Source organism: Fringilla coelebs, assembly GCF_963513975.1.
Source record: "Fringilla coelebs genome assembly, chromosome: 1".
In the NCBI taxonomy this organism is placed as follows: domain Eukaryota; kingdom Metazoa; phylum Chordata; class Aves; order Passeriformes; family Fringillidae; genus Fringilla; species Fringilla coelebs.
The window spans coordinates 97,660,276-97,676,558 of record NC_140028.1 but is presented as its reverse complement, the minus strand read 5'-3'; the positions used below and the strand labels follow the sequence as shown (position 1 = coordinate 97,676,558).

The 16,283-nt window shown below is 37.5% G+C and overlaps 1 protein-coding gene across 2 annotated transcripts in view; it reads left to right on the top strand.

Annotated features, from left to right (window-relative positions):
- Positions 1-16,283, top strand: part of CUL1 (cullin 1) — a 52,766-nt gene that overhangs the window by 14,155 nt on the left and 22,328 nt on the right. For both annotated transcript variants that reach the window (XM_084217664.1, XM_084217663.1), the window contains exons 2-5: positions 884-1,176; positions 13,567-13,741; positions 14,415-14,582; positions 15,623-15,673. In XM_084217664.1, coding sequence (XP_084073790.1) covers positions 1,037-1,176; positions 13,567-13,741; positions 14,415-14,582; positions 15,623-15,673 — 534 coding nt within the window. In that variant the 5' untranslated portion in view covers positions 884-1,036. The remainder of the gene's footprint in view (positions 1-883; positions 1,177-13,566; positions 13,742-14,414; positions 14,583-15,622; positions 15,674-16,283) is intronic.

The following is a 16,283-nucleotide window of genomic DNA, read 5'->3' as shown; positions in this document are numbered from 1 at the left end:
ATGTTTTCAGTGGACCTTTCCACGTGGGTGTGTTCCTTCACCATAATACCACGAGGCTGATGAATTCATAACCATCTTTTCATTTTGTCCCGAAATTTGTGCACTTAAAACCTGTGGGAGTAGTGCATTTTCTTACTTTCTGATTGTTTCATTCACAATTCATTTGATATTTATTCTGTGTACTCCTATTAGTAGTTCTTTCTTCCCACCATTACTGACTGTATGTTCTTTTACTGGTAAAATCCCATTGAAGGAAGTGGTGTTCTTCTACATAGCAAAGAAATTAATATAAGCATATGCTTGCCAGATAGAAAAATTCCCTGCTACCAAAATGCCTTGGCCTTTCAAATTGCCTGTAATAGTACAAGTTTGGCAGAGTTATTGATAACTGCAGAAAAAGTTATTTGTGGTATCTTCTGGTTATCTTCAATACCATAAGGATGTTTGTTAAACAATGAGCTACCACAGAACCCAGAGTTGCTCAGAGGTACTGGAGTTTTACTGTTGAATGGGAAGGAACTATTTCCACTTGCTGGTAAATAGTGTCTGCTGTTTGGAAAGCTTCTTGCTGTTATGTTTTGTTGTTAGCATTATAGTTTTGTTGTCAGCTGCACTGATCTAAGTACCTACAGCCTTTGGATTACTCTGGGTACTAACTCTCTCATTTTGTGGTGAATTGCTAAGTTATGTTCCTTGATTTTGGTATTTCTCATTTTGTGGTGAATTGCTAAGTTATGTTCCTTGATTTTGGTATTTCACATCTTAGGATGGATTTCTCATCTGTGTAAATGACAGTATTTCAATGAAATAATAAATTTTGTATGTTTAATGTGGGTAAATTTAGACTGTCATATAACATGTATGTCTTCTTTTCCTATTGCAGGTTATCCTCCTGGGAAACATCACTTTTTGTGTATAAAGAATATCTTGCTGAGTTGCTGCAACTGAGTTTAGAATGTTACTTGACTTGTGATTCTGATGGAGGAATAACAAGAGCTCAGGCTGCTGCACTGGAAGACTTTACAGGAAATACAAAATGTCATCGAATAGGAGTCAGAACCCGCATGGACTTAAACAGATTGGTCTTGACCAGATATGGGATGACCTAAGAGCTGGAATTCAACAGGTTTACACCAGACAAAGTATGGCGAAATCCAGATACATGGAACTCTACACGTATCCTAGTGCCTATGATAGCTAGTGCTCTCACTGCTGGTAGATTAGAGATAGCTTTTGACTTTTTTAGACAGAAAATTGCTCCATAACTATTTCACTTAATGGCTTTTAAGAATGCATGGTTTTGTTTTGAAAATTGGCTTTTTCAATTTAATATTACTGGCAAATATCAGGAACATTCTGTTGTCTGGAAAACTGGCTTCCATAATTATTAAGGCTACCTCTGTATTTCAGGTTTGATTACTGTTATCTTTAATAGAGCACATGTTTAAAGAGATTTTATTAATAGGTTGAATTTTGAGTCCACAGCGCACACAAAGAAAACAGAAATTCCTCTTTTTTTTTATTTCTGTTAGTCTCTGGCATTATGCTTCATGTCTTACTGATAATCATGTCCAGTTACCTGGAAATTTTTCAGTTGTCATTCTCTATGTAATACTTTACTCTTGACTTCATTGTATAATTTTCCAGCTGGAGTGAGAATGTCTCCAGTGGATTTTGCTTTAATTCCTAGCTTGCATTGGAAAGTTATTTTCCAGCATCTCTGGAAAATACATTCTGGGTGTTGTTATAAGATGCTGGAAGGGGGTTAACCTCCTTGTTCAAATGCACTGGGGTACTGTTTGGAAGATTGTAGGAAACTTATTTCTATCAGGTAGTGTATAAAGATTTTTTTAAACTAATTTGTAGGAGAAATGTCTCTTGTTGTGTTACAGCTTCAGTGTTTGACTTTAGGACTTAATTTAGAAAGGAAATTCTTTTTTATTTCGCCTATAAGGTGCCATGTAAATGGATTCAATGACCTTTGTTTTGCAGCATTTGTTCTGCCTTGACTCTTGTAAGCTTGTATTGCTCAGTAAAGTCAGCGCTGCTTAAAAAGGTGGTGGTCTACACACTTTGCTGTACATATGATAGAAATGATAACTGAATACATTTCATATCATTAAGGAGTTCTGCTGCTTTTCTCTCCCCAATTTAGAGTTGGGTTTTTTTAATGAAGTTATTATTCTGAACTAATGTCTATAGTTGTTGCTGGCACTGATTTGGAATTGCAGCATATAAAATTTTCATCTGTATTAATTTTTTTGAAAGGACAGAGCTTTTATAAAAGAAAGAGAAGCTTGAAGGCTGTAAACCAGTCAATTCTGTAGTTCCCTGAACTTTCTGAGGTGGTAGAAAAGTTTCTCTGTACATGTAATCTTAGCATCAACATGTAATCTTTTCTATCTGTGCCTGCAGAATCCATGCTCCAGGCTGTGGTGGGAGAAGCCCTGAGCAGCCTACTGAGTGTTTCTAGGGTATTTCTTTAATAGCAATGGGAAGATGAAGTAACATTTGTTTAGGGTCAGTACTTTTCCTAAGATTGAAAATTAGTGATTTCTTGCAGCACTAGGTTCAACGTTGGTTTTGACTCAGTGGAACAACTCTGTAAAAACTGAATGTCTGATAGAAATTTGACATGCAGTAGAAGCTCTGAGGGTTTTTTCTTCAGAGTGCCTTAAGTAAATTCTTGTTCATGAGATCGGTTAAGCAGGGCAGCTGAAGACTTAGTATTGATTATAATGGTAATGGTTAAACACAGGCTTTTTCCCTCTCTTGATGTTCTCAAAGATGCTCAGAATTAAGCTGTAAAAGGGACGTGCTGTCTATTAGTTACTCATTTCCTCCTTGCTTCTACTTCGAGGAGTTGTTGGTACAAAAACAAGGACTGTGTATGTTAATTTCTTAAATGAATTAATTTAGGGAGCAATTTTGGTGGTCAGCTTGGATTTTTTGTCCAAGTTTTTGAACTTTAATATAATAGTTTGATAACTCAGAATATTTGATACTGGTTAGGCTGAGTATTTAATCTCCTATGAAGATAGCAATGCATTTTGCATCCTATACCAAGTACATGTGTTCAAAAGTTATGCTTAAAAGATTACACCCCTTCCAAAGCAGTAACTGTGACATATTTGCCCAGTCTTTGTGTGTAGCAAGTCTTGTAGTCAGGTAGATGTTTATTTCAGGAAGCTTTGCTTATCAACCAGCTTAGTTTGGAAAGCAGAACAGCTGCGGATGAGTTTCAGTTGCAGCTGTAATTGGTCTGAAGATCAGCTGTACTTACAAGAATGTCTTGACAATTGACAGTTTAGTCTTTCTTTCCCCATCCACCTCCTTTTTTTTTTTCTTGTCAGGATATTGCTCCTGAAGTGGATTTCATTTCATCCCTCTAATTTATAAGAGGGTACCTGTGCATATAAGCAAACCTACCTTCAGTCCTGTATCTGTTATCAATTTTTCAATCAAAATTTATTTGAGATGTAGAAGATTTTGTTGTGCCTTGGTCAAGAAAAGAAAAGAATTAGAATAATTATGCAATTCAAGCAGTTCAGACCTCTGTCACACCTGCACTTGTTTTCTTTGTTCAGAGGGTCTCTTTGCGAAACAGTAAATTCAGTCTCTTGAGTACAGGCTGGAGCCTGTGCTTAAGGTGGGTTTTCTCCCCTTCATTTCAGTGGGAGCAGAAACAAGATGATTATTCCAGGAGTTTTTTAGATCTGAATATTGAAGAGGTGAATGAAAAATTTTGTTTCTGAGTGGTGGTTACCAAGTTCCTCACCTGTACTTCTTGTAATTTAGATTTATTTGTGCTTTTAACTGCAAGGTAGCTTTTTTTGTGAGATCGGATGACCACGTATTTCTCTCTTGTGCAGTTTGTTGTTTTGGTGTTTCATTTTTCCCCTCACATGTGAGATTCTTGAAAATGAATCTAGATGTTTTTCTGTTCCTTACCCAGATATTATGTAATTTCTAGTACTGAAGAGCCTAGTCTTTCCTATAACAGTAATTAACATTATCTGACAGCCAGTATTACAAGCTAGCTCAGAATTACATGCCAAACATTGACTTTATGCCAAAAAGAGAAATAGCCAATAAAATTAACTAGATTTCTAGGGACAATAGACCTAAATATTGTGAGGGAAGGGCTTGTTCACCCTGTTTTCCATTTAGTGATTATTAGTTTGGAGGCTGTGATCCACAGGACTCGCTTGTAAAAGTCAGTGTTTAGGGGTATATGTATACAGACATTTAGTCTGTTTGGAGGAAACTTCAATTTGTCTGTCCAAGAGAAAACTGTACTTTTGTATAGCAAGTTTTGAGTTTCTGTTTTGAGTTGTTGGTTGAAAACCTATTATTTGGTTTACTAGAATTATTCTTACTCAACTTATTTATATTGCTGTAGGCCATTTGTCTTTATAGCCACCTCTTCTTAACTCCATTTGGCAGTGATAAAATATTCATACATCTTGTGCTATTTTCTTCTCTTTTGGCAGAAAGTGATGTCCATTTTTCAAACTAATTGTATGGTGAGCCTGCAATTTATTTTCCACAAACCTCATGGTATGAGAGGATGAATTGGGGTTTGCTGGACGTTTGTATTGAATCTCAGTGGAGAGAATGAAAGGGGTTTGTTACTTTTCTTATTTTATGTTTCTTAAGAAGATTCTCAGGCCAATTACTAAAATGTCAGAAAACTTTGCTGCACTGTATCAAAGCAGTGTAATTTTTCACAGTGGCTTAGACAAAGAGCTGAGTACCTTTGCTAAAATACTGAATTTTTTTTTTAGAAGCACACATTTTCAGATAGCATTGGTGAATGGAAAGGTTAGTGGTGTGCTTCTCTGTTGTATTTGTGCACACCTTGAAATGCCAAAATTTTGATATAAATTCATGCTTTCACTGCCCTGATTTACAAAACATAACCTGAGAAGCATTTTTAAGTATTCTTTTAAACATTCTAGTTAATTTATGTCCATACAGAACAGATTAATCTTTTTGTCCAAATTTAATATTGAAAGAAAATTTGAGAAAAATAAGATGAGTTTAGAGTCCAGTTGCTATTAATTTATAACAGATGAGATTTATATCTGTGTGAGGATATGTTAAAATGTTGTCATTGATAAGAAGAGTTTATAATACTGTGGAAGGTATGAAGTGGCTGTTTAACTAAAATATAAGTTGCAATGTCCAGATTGCAGTGTTCAGATTGGCTTTCAAGGTCTTTCAGATGTTATATACATAAAAATTACACTATTCATTTCAACTGGTTCCTAGAATACCTTTGAGTAGTTGATTGGCATCATTATCATATAGGTCTTATGTGGAAATTTGAAGAAAATGACTGAATTTATTATGACCTAAAATTTGCTCAAGTCTCACACCAATAAATTGGATCTTAAAAATGTTTCTTACATTATTCCATTATTAGCCATCATTTGTAAATTTTTTCAAAATAATTGATTGACGTTTGTCAAGGATAGGTAAAGGCTATGGTGTTCTGTCACATTTCATTATTTTATGAAAAATCCTTGCTTATTGTGATTCAGTTTTGTTCACTTATTTTAACAAAGCAGTGGCTACTGAATAACTATTGGATCAAATGTAAGTAATTGTATATCAGAAAAGGTTACTGTAATCATTTTATAAAATGGGATTTTATTTTTCCTCACATATTAGCAACTGATATAGGAAAATACTGTGTAAATAAAACATGAAATAAAGTGTAGTATGCATGCACTTCAGAAATGCCAGATGACTCAGGATAATCTGTCTGTTCATAAAATAAAGTGTAAATATATTTCACTTTTTTTTTCCCCTGTGAGTAGACTCAGCACCAGTAGTATATGTTGACCAAGCAAAATGCAAAACCATTAAGCCCTTTTCCTAGCATCCTTTGCTAAGATCTTTTGTAGTTGCTTCTATTGCAATCTTTTTTCCTTGTTGAATTCCTGTATTTTAGCAGGATTTTAGATCAGTAGATGCATATTAAAACTGTGAAAATATTTCATTTTCTAATCACATGAATCTGTTGTTACCAGGCAGCACGGTATGTTCTTGTTTTTTTCTTTCTGCACAGATTATTATGATCTTTCTATGCAGAAAAGATACTGAGGTGTTAGGGCACGCTCTTCTTATTTACATCTCAGACACTGTTCCACTTTCTCTTAAGATTCAGTCACTCTGAGCCATCCTTTCACTTCAATGTCAAATTGTTTAAGGTCACTTTGGATACATAAGGCAGCCTCTTCTGTCTGCTAGTATTAGTCCTGCATATATTCAATATCCTATTTCATAGGACTTCTCATGTTCCAGTTAGTGCTTGTGTGAAACATGAAGGCAGAAGTAAATGTATTTGTTGACATGTTTAAAGGATACATAATAGACCTGTTCTTGTGTGGAAAGGTACATATAATTGTATGCATTTGTGTGTATTTACAAAGATTGCATCTTCAATTTGAAAGAAGGGCAGAATATGTTTATATTTGTGCAATCATTTCCTTTCTTTATGCACTCTTCCACAATGATTGCTTGCTGTTCTACTTGCTTTTTATAGCAACCAATAATATTCTGTTCAGAACCAACCTGTGTCAATGCAAAGAAATAAATTTAAAAGCAGCCTCAGTTATGGAGGTTCATACACTCCCTGGCATAAAGACTGTACACTTTGTTTATGCATTTGGCTTTGAAATTTTGTATTTTCCTTGTAACTCAGTGTTTCTCTGTGATGCACTTGAGTTTATGCTGTAGAGAGAGAAAGAGAGAAGTTATCTATTAGTCTTCAGATGGCTTTTGCTGAAAGGGTCTCTGATCTCAGACTTGTAGAAACGTGTTTGAGCTGAGTTATGCCTGGATTTTCATAGCAGCTGCATGGCTTATGCTGTAATAGCTTCTCAATCTCTTGCCTCAGTCCTTCCCTGACTAAAATGATTTGTCTAAAATGTGTGATTTAGCTGAGCAATTGTATCAAATCTAAAAACTTAAATGTATCAATGTATCAAAATATATCAATTGAAACTTAATCACAAGTGGTGAATGTGTGGGGTTGGGTACAGGCCCTTAATTTTGTTTGTTTGCTTTCTCTGAATTGCTTTGTGGGGGTAACCCTTACTTACTGGGTGATGAACTGAACATAGATAAAATCTCTTGCTGATATCTCCCTGAAAAGAATAAAGGTTTTTGGAGTGCTTGTTTTACTGCTGCTCCTCACAAAGCTAAAGTGAGTGTTCAAAGCACTTTTTCTGAAAAGTGATTAGTTTTTTACAACCTTATAATTTCAAAAACTCATGCAAAATTCCTTCACCCATTTGACTCACAAAACATTAAAGTCATGTATGCATGTCCACTTCTCTTAGCTTCTCTTCTGTCTGGGGTAATCCAGCCTAATCTTCTGGATTTCAACAGGACTTGAATGGCTTTAATTTTGAAGAAAATATGTAAAGCTGTTCTTTAGTAAGTATAATAAGCTGTGTTGTTTGTATTAGAAGTGCTTCTACAATAATGGAAAGCATCTGTAGCCTTCCCTAGCAATTTTCCTGTCGGTGTTTGCAGTAATTCTCTATATGATGTTTTTGCATGCCTTTGGTGTAATCTAGGAAAATACAGATTTTTGACAAAAGTGGAATTAATCTCAGTTTAGTCCTGAGGGCTAGCTGCTGAGCCTGAAGTTAATTACTGCTTAAGGTCTGTGAAATAGCAAATTTATGCCTAAAACTGATCTTTATAATAAAGAGACTAGAAATAATGGGAGAGAAATTGTGATTGGACAGTTGTTAGGCTTGTGTTATTGTGGGCATCTCTGTGCTGTAGTTTTCTGCTGTGTTCTGTTAATTCTGCATCCCTTTCAGTTCCTTTAATTTTACATACCTGTTCCTCACACAGACTTCTTCCAGTTATGCTAATTTTTCATAGAAAAATGAAAGAACTCTGGGGGTCTGGCTGTGCTGGTGAAAGGTGAACAAGTTATTACCTCAACAGAACGATTTTCTTGTTAAAACTTTAAGATTTATGCAAAACTGAATGATTTATACTCATCATTGTAGAGTCTGAGTGCTTTCTTGTTTTGTGTTGAATTACACAACTGATCATTTTTCTTATATAATTTTGGTTTGCAGTTGCTTCCAGAGGAAGAAAACCTGTATAGATTACTTTGGTGCTTTTCAAGGGGACAGGGTAGATTAGAATTGACTGTGGCATGCTCAAGCTTGTGTTTTGTTAGAATGCCTGCTCAAAAAATGTATGCAGTGCTGCTGAAAGAGCCTGTTTCACTTCCCCAGAATGGGCACAGAAGTTCAGATCTGCTCCCCAAAGGGTCTGGGGCCAGGGACCACTGCTGGTTGTAGTGTTGGTTCCTTCCCCAGTCCTCATGAACTGCCTGCATGAACTCCCATGCTACTAGAAACCAGGAGGCAAGGAAGCTCTCCAGCTGGGTTGTGTGTTAGGACCTTTTCTTCCAGTGGAAGTGATCTTGTACAAGGCCTTAAATCCATTAGGGTCTGGCAGCACATGATTTTTTAATTTTTTTTTCTGTTGCCTATCTTTAGAAACTGAGCCAAGGCTGTCAAAAGTAGTGAAAATTATATTGGTGACAGAGGTGGTAAAATTAATTTGTCTTTGGCTTTTTTCTGTCTTGAAGATTTTTGGAGGAGAATAAAGTTCTGAAAAGGATTTTTCATCTTGAACAGCACAATGCTGAGTTATTTTATGAACTTTCTTGCAGTTTTTGACCTCAAATTTATTTTAGACAAGTAAATTAAATTTCTGCTTCACTGTATGGAAGGTGTAGAGGTTAGAGGAGATTGATCTTGGTCTCTTCCTCCTGTAGGTGGTTTGTCTGCTGGGCCAAATCTGAAGTTCAGCAGCCCAAAGCTTGGGGATCAGCACAGTTTCAGTCTGGTTCAAACTTTTCTTTTGGTGAATTAACTTCTCTGCTTGTTGTGGTATGCAAATTGCTATACGGAGTTGTGCAAACACCTCCAAAAATGTTTCCTGGTAGCTGTTTGCATATGTATATAGCTTCCAGCATACCATGCATTGAGGGATTTATTTTGCTTTCTGCAACTAGGAATTCTTTTCATAGCATTCCCCTTGTGATTCTCAGATGGACTGTCATACACTTTGTTGCAAGCAGCACAAATCTGATTTTGTTTTGAATATGTCAGTCTTTCTGTCAGTTGCTGGCTCTAGCAGATGGGGGGACAGATTGTAAACAAAGTGTGAGAGAGCATGCTTTATGTAGAATATGTCAAAGAGTTACGCTTGCAAACTAACTTCAGTTTGACTTGTATGGAACAATGAAACTAGAGCACTTCAACAGTGCTGTCTTAGACCCTTTGGCTAGCTAATCTCAAGCCAGAATGAAAGATGAAAGCTAAAGATGAGCATTACTGGAATAACTTTTGTTGTAGCTCTGAGGTCATTACTGTCAGGCATGGACAAAAGGTCCCAGTCTCTGTGTTTGCAATGAATCCTGGGTTTAATAGTAAAATATATGGGGTAAGAAAAAGGCTTATGTCTTCTAATCTTGGCCTTTTATTTTTCTGAAGGCTGTTTTGATTGTTTATAGAGATGAATAGAATGTTTTTATCAGGCAGTATTCTCAACACTGCAAGAATTACCCTTCATCTGGACAGTCTTCCTATTTTCAGGCTTGCTCAAAGCCACTTGGGATGAGAGAGGGGAAGAAGAAGGCAAGATTGTCAAGGGGGTATTTATGAATCAGCCCTAATTTTCTAGTATCATGATGGAGAGGCTTTCCATAAACAATTTAGAGAAATTTATATATTAGCTATTTTAAAATTGCCATGTTGCGTAGCAGGTTACCTGCTTTTCTTAACCTGCTTTTCTTGTTTGTGGCAAGAAAGTAAGTCGCATATCTAGAGGAAAATGGTTGTGCTGTGTCTTGTTCTTCACTTGAACAGAGAATTCTGAAATCAAAGTATAGATAGTAAAATAGCAACAGTGCCAGGGAATTTGAGCAAACAAATGACTAGGACATGGAAGAAATCATTAATGTCCAGGAAATTAGTGGCTGATAGAGATAAGAGGCTGATTAAAAGTTCAATTGCTTCAATTCACTACAAATGAAATCTTTATGTTGTTGGTTGACATTATGAGAAATTTACTTACTTGGCATCTGGATGAGGTAACAGATAAGAAATAAACGTACACTGTGTCTTTTCAAAAAGGGTTAATCTTAGGCAAAGAGTTATTTATTTAAACAGAATGCAATGACTTTCTAAACAAGCATGTAAATATAGGCTGTGAGTAGGCTTTCCATGCTACTTGATGTGAAGACCCTGAGCCTTGTTCCTGGTGGCATGCAGGATACTCTGATCATTAAACCCAGTTTGGGGGTGTTTTGTCTATGAAGTGTTTTATGAAATTAATTACAAGGAAGTTAACTAGATATTTGGAGACAATTTGCCTCTTGAGCTTTACTACTTAGAAGCAAATCTGTTTATAATGACTGTAATGCATCGTATATTTGTGGTTTATAATTTTCTTAGTATTTATTTGTGCTGATGTCTTGCTATTCTATTGTGCTGGACTTTGTGAAGGGAAAGATAAAAGTCAAGTCTCCGCAATATATTAATTTCCTAGGTCATGGTGTGCTGTGTCTAGTGGTTAAAGCTGGGTCCGCTTCTGTTGAGGGTTAAAGTACTGGAATGGTCTGCTGGTGGAGGTGTTAGGAGGTGTTAAACACATTCCTAGATGTGTTTAAAAAAGACTGGATATGGCATTGGGTGCCATGGTTTAGTTGAGGTGTTACAGCATGGATAGGACTCGATCTTGAAGGCTTCTTCCATCTTAATGATTTTGTGAAAACACAAAGCCAAATTGAACATTCTGGATTGGTTAATGCAATGTTTTCTAACAAGGATGTGACTCAAAAGCCTATCCTTGGACTGGCAGTAGAAGAGTAAGTGCCCAGTAGCTTCATTCCTTTTGGCTGATTGTTGTTTGTGTGAGTCATCAGGGTGATTTTTATTGTCAGATTTGAGTTCTCATCAAGTTCAGTCTAGGTGGTACCTAGCTAGTTTATTTTTCTTGCTTGTGGAATGAAGCTTCTTTAAGAATGCTTTTCTATTTGAAGTGTTTGGGAGAATATGACTTCCACTTACTACTTAGGAAGAATTCTGAATATTTGAATTTTTTAGATCAGAAAACAGAATACGTTCTTGAAATGTTGCATTAACAGTTATAGGAAGTCTTCCAGGCTGTAGTAGTATAAGAGGAAAAAATATTGCTGCCACTTGCTCGTGTCATCTTCTGCATCTCTGATACCTGGCTTAAAGAAGTAAAGAGCAGGCTTCCTACCCTGGGACAATTCTCAGACTTTTCAGGTAGACAGCAGTGAAGTTGCAACAAGAACTCTAAAGGTAATCAAGAGAGTTCAGGGACTTGGGATGACGGTTTAAGAGATCAGAAGCTGAAGTAGTTTTCATACTTTTCTCTTTGCAATTCCAAGAAATAATGAAGGAATGAACAGGAAGAGCTGGCAGATCAATACTTGGCTCTGAGCCTGGTGTCAGTGGCAGATTTTATTGTTAAAAAACAAACAAACAAAAAAACCCTAAACAACCTAGTGCTAGGTTTATATGACATCAGGCCTGCTGGTGACAGACACGGTACACCTGTCTCAAAAAGGGAAAAGTGTCTTTGCAGATACCAGAGTTTCTAGAGGTCTTCTAGAGAGAGATTTGAAAAGAAAAAGGGATAAAACCAGGGGGCAGCATGCCAGTGTTTGAGGGATGGTGTACTAGTGAGGTCCTTCAGTCTAATTTCTCAGTGGAGGTAAGCAATGGAGATCCATGTGGCAGCAAAGAAAAAAGGGTCACTGTGTTAGAAACCACAGAATTGCCTGGTTACGTAGGAATTAGGGCTTCTAGCCAAAAAGAAAGATGGTGGGATCAACAGCCCAACCAAGTGCATTTGTATGAATGGATGCAGCAAGGCAGCAAGCAGGCAGCCAGTCACAAGCCTTCTTCCCAAGGATCAGTGCTGGAGCCAATTCTGTTCAGCAGTGACTGAGACAAGGGGATCAAGTGCACCCTTAGGGATTTGGCAGGGCACACCGAGTTGGCTGAGGGCGCTGATCTGCTGGAGTGTGGGTGGGCTCTGCAGAGGGGTCCAGAGAGGCAGGACCAGTGAGCTGAGGCCTGTGGTACAAGGTTCAGCAAAGCCAAGTGCTGGGTCCTGCATTTCAACCACAACAACCCCAGGCAGTGCTGCAGGTTGGGGGAAGAGTGGCTGCAAAGCTGCCCTATGGAAAAGGACCTGGGGGTGCTGTTTGGCAGCTGTCAGAACGTGAGCCGGTATACATCCAGGTGGCCAAGAAGGCCAGTGGCATCCTGGCCTGTATCAGCAATAGTGTGGCCAGCAGGACCAGGGCAGTGATGGTCCTGCTATGCTTAGCACCTCGAATCCTGTGTCCAGTTCTGGGCTTCTCACAACAGGAAAGATATTGAGGAGCTAGAGCATGTCCAGAGAAGGGCAACAGAGCTGAGGGAGGGCCTGGAGCACAAGGCTGATGAGGAGAAGCTGAAGTGTTTAGCTGGGAACTGGGAGTGTTTAGCCTGGAAAAAAGGAGGCTCAGGGGGAACCTCATTGCTCTCTACAACTACCTGTAAGGAGTCTCTAGCAAAGTGAGGGTCATTCCTTTCTCCCATGTAATCAGCAACAGGACAAGAGGAAATAGCCCTAAGTTGCATCAGAGGAGATGTAGGTTGGATATTAGGAAAACTTTCTTTACTGTAACTGTTGTCCTGCATTGGAATGATGTGCCCAGATAGGTGGTGGAATCATTGTCTCTGGAGACGCTGGAGATTTCTAAGACCCTTAGATCAGGTGATTAGGGAGATGGTTTAGTGGTGGACTTGGTGGTGCTATATTAATGATTGGACTCATCTTTGAAGTCTTTTCTGATCTAAACAACTCTGTGACTGTGATTTTACACTAAAATTTTGGGATTAACTTGTAGCCTGAAATTGGGTTATAGTGAATCTCATCTTATGGTGTGCATTTAAATGTGTGTGTGTCTCACCATTACTGCTTTCCAGGTTCGTCCTGTGTGCCAATCTGAAGTGGCCAAATCTTTTATAGAGAATGGTGTTTGAAAGAATGCAAAAGTATTCTCTTGTGTTTTCAACTACTGAATGTTGCTTGAGGCTGGTATTGAAATTTCTTTCAGTTCAAATGAAAGCTTATATATTTATAGAAGACCAATATAATAGATCAAATAAATTCCATTTAAATAATCTTATCAGCAAATTCTACTGCTTTGTTCTCTTGATGGCCTTGTTAAGTAAGCGTTAAATGAATTTAATGTTGGGGTCAGTACTTGCAGTGCTCTCAGTCTGACACAATTTTGGTGCAGATAATTCCGCTGAAAATTACTTAATTTTCTTAGCTGTGATATGATTTGATGTAAGTTGGTGCATCTTGTAATGCACTATGTTTTAAGTCATTCACAGTTGTATAAATAATAACTTACTGAAATCAGCATTGTTTTTCATTGTATTTTTAATGTCTTATGGTGGCAAATGTATTCCTTAACTTTCCTGTCAGTCATGTTTATAACTACTGTACCAGTGTACACCAGTCTAATCAAGCACGGGGAGCTGGAGTACCTCCTTCTAAATCGAAAAAGGGCCAGACACCTGGAGGTGCTCAGTTTGTTGGCTTGGAATTGTACAAACGGCTAAAAGAATTTCTGAAGAACTACTTGACTAATCTCCTTAAGGTAAGATGGGGTATGAGATCCATCCACACTTGTAGTAACATAAACTGGGGTGAGAAAAATAGCTGTATCAGTGAGCCTGAGGTGTATGCAGCCACTGGAAGTAAACTGAATAATCTTAAAAGGTGCTTTTGTCTCCGTAGCCATTAGAATGTTTTGTACCTCAGACACAGATCAGTCCCTAAGCTTGTACCTGTGAGCTGCTTTTCCTTTTCAAGCCGAAACAGTATTCCTGTGTTTTATAGAAGTAATGTTACATGACATCTTAAGTACTGTCATGTACATGAGCAAGAATAGCTAGGCTTTCCAAGCAATTAACCAGCATATTAGGACTGCTGAAAAAATGGATGCCTGTCATGTTGAAAATGCCTGACAGTAGCCTTTATTTTAGTTTAATAAATAAACTACTAAAAGAGCTGGATGTTGTCTTGCATCCAGAGGAACAGGGAGTCTTCTGGAACTTTGTCTGTGATGTGCATTTTTTTCCCAGCCTTTTAATTTCAAAATCTCATACTGGCTTTGTGCTTTACTAATGTAGAACTAAATGTATTAGCAGTGTGTTTCCTGTAAATACATTGCATGGCGTAGGTTTATTACATAGTTAGTTTGTGTACCCTGATATGTCTTGGTTGTCCCTTAAAATCGCACAACAGTACTGGCAAACATGTAATTTCAGGATGGTGAAGATTTGATGGATGAGAGTGTGCTAAAATTCTACACTCAACAGTGGGAAGATTATAGGTTTTCAAGCAAGGTATTGAATGGGATATGTGCCTACCTCAATCGACATTGGGTTCGTCGTGAGTGCGATGAAGGTCGTAAAGGAATATATGAAATTTATTCAGTAAGTAGTTTTTTGAACTGAGTGATTTTTTTCCATTCCATCTGCCATGTTTGCATTATCATTCTATAGATCACTCCTTGAATCTTGTAGGAGGTTCATAGACATTTTGTAGAAGTGGGCAAAGCGGCATTGTCCCTCCTTTCCCTACTCCTACCTCAGTATATTTGTAAAAATTCCAAGGTCTAAGCCTATGAGATGTCTCATCTGCCTTGTATGCATTGGGTCTTCAGCAGTAGACTGTTGAGGGTTGTCTGAATATTTGCTGCTTAGTGTTGTCTGTGTGCCTCAGTGTGGCCTTGTCATCCCACTTAAAATTCAGCCAAGCATTTCAAACACCAAATGAAGCAGTAAATAATATTTTTTTCTGACTTCAGTACATTGCTACAAATTTTTTAGCATCCAAGCTGCTAAGATACAGACAACATTTGGTTTGTAGTGTAAGTTATTTTTGTGCAGTTCTGAAAGATTGATATGGGATCTTGATAATTTTTTTATAACATGAAGTAATATAAATAAGAACAGTACTTCTGTATCCCAGACTACTAAAAGAGTTTTTTTTAATAAAGGATAGTTATTGTCCTTACTGGTGAAGAATTAGGAAAGTGAAGAATTAGGAAAGTATTTTCCTGCTTCACTAAAATAGTTCGGCATGTGGTAGAAAAACAGTTGGCATCCTTAGTTCCCTTCCTCTTGACTTTAGTAGCCTAATTCTAAGGGACTATGTCAGCTTGGAAACTGACAACAAAAAAAGCTGTGTGTTTTCAAAGTCACTCAAAGTGGGTTTTGTTAGTTTCCAGAGTTGGCAGTGGATCCCCTGGTGGAAAAAGGAACAACTTAGTAAAGGCAGTGGTAAACCCGGTTGTCATTTTAATGTGAAACAGTCTCATTGCTTGAGAGAAATGTGTGTGCCAAAATATAGTTTTAGAAGTTCTCATTAGTTTGCATACTGCATCAGCTTTCCTTAAAGGGAGTTACCCTACATGTATATGTGTATATGTAAATATTTATTCCATCTTTATTTTCCCCTCTTTTACTTCTAGCTTGCCTTGGTGACCTGGCGAGACTGCTTATTCAGGCCATTAAATAAGCAGGTATGTATATATTAATATATTACAACTGTAGTGTTATTTTATAGGTTAGGGGTTAATTTCATATATTGTAAGTAACTGCTTCAAGGAACCTGGGGGCATGGTGGCGTGCACAGACCTGAAAAATAAAATGGAGCCTTCTGCTTCTCCTTTGTGATACTAAAAAAAAAGATAGGTATTTGAAGGAATAAGCCTTTGTGTGTGTGATTGAACCTTGATACCAAGACTGTTCTGTTATCTCTCTACTGAGAGGAAGGACCCTTGGCTTTTTCTTTTAAAGCTAAGGGGACTTGAACTAACAATTTCAGTGGTTACTAAGCTAGGCAGGAGTACAGGCTGATGACAGTCATATCTTAAGGTTTGGGAGTCAAGATTGGATGAGAACAGATAGGGACAGGCTGGGATTTTGGTCTCTCCTAATGTTACTGTGAGTTGTTAGATTTACAGTGATGCCTGGGAGACTCAGGTCAACCAAATGTTTAAAATCAGTGAATCAGCACAACATAAAACAAGGCATTCCATCACAATTTTTAGGTACATGTGTATGTTGATTTTACTTCTTAACAGTACTTCATGTTGAAGTAGTTACAGCAGAGTATTTGTCCAAAGAAGA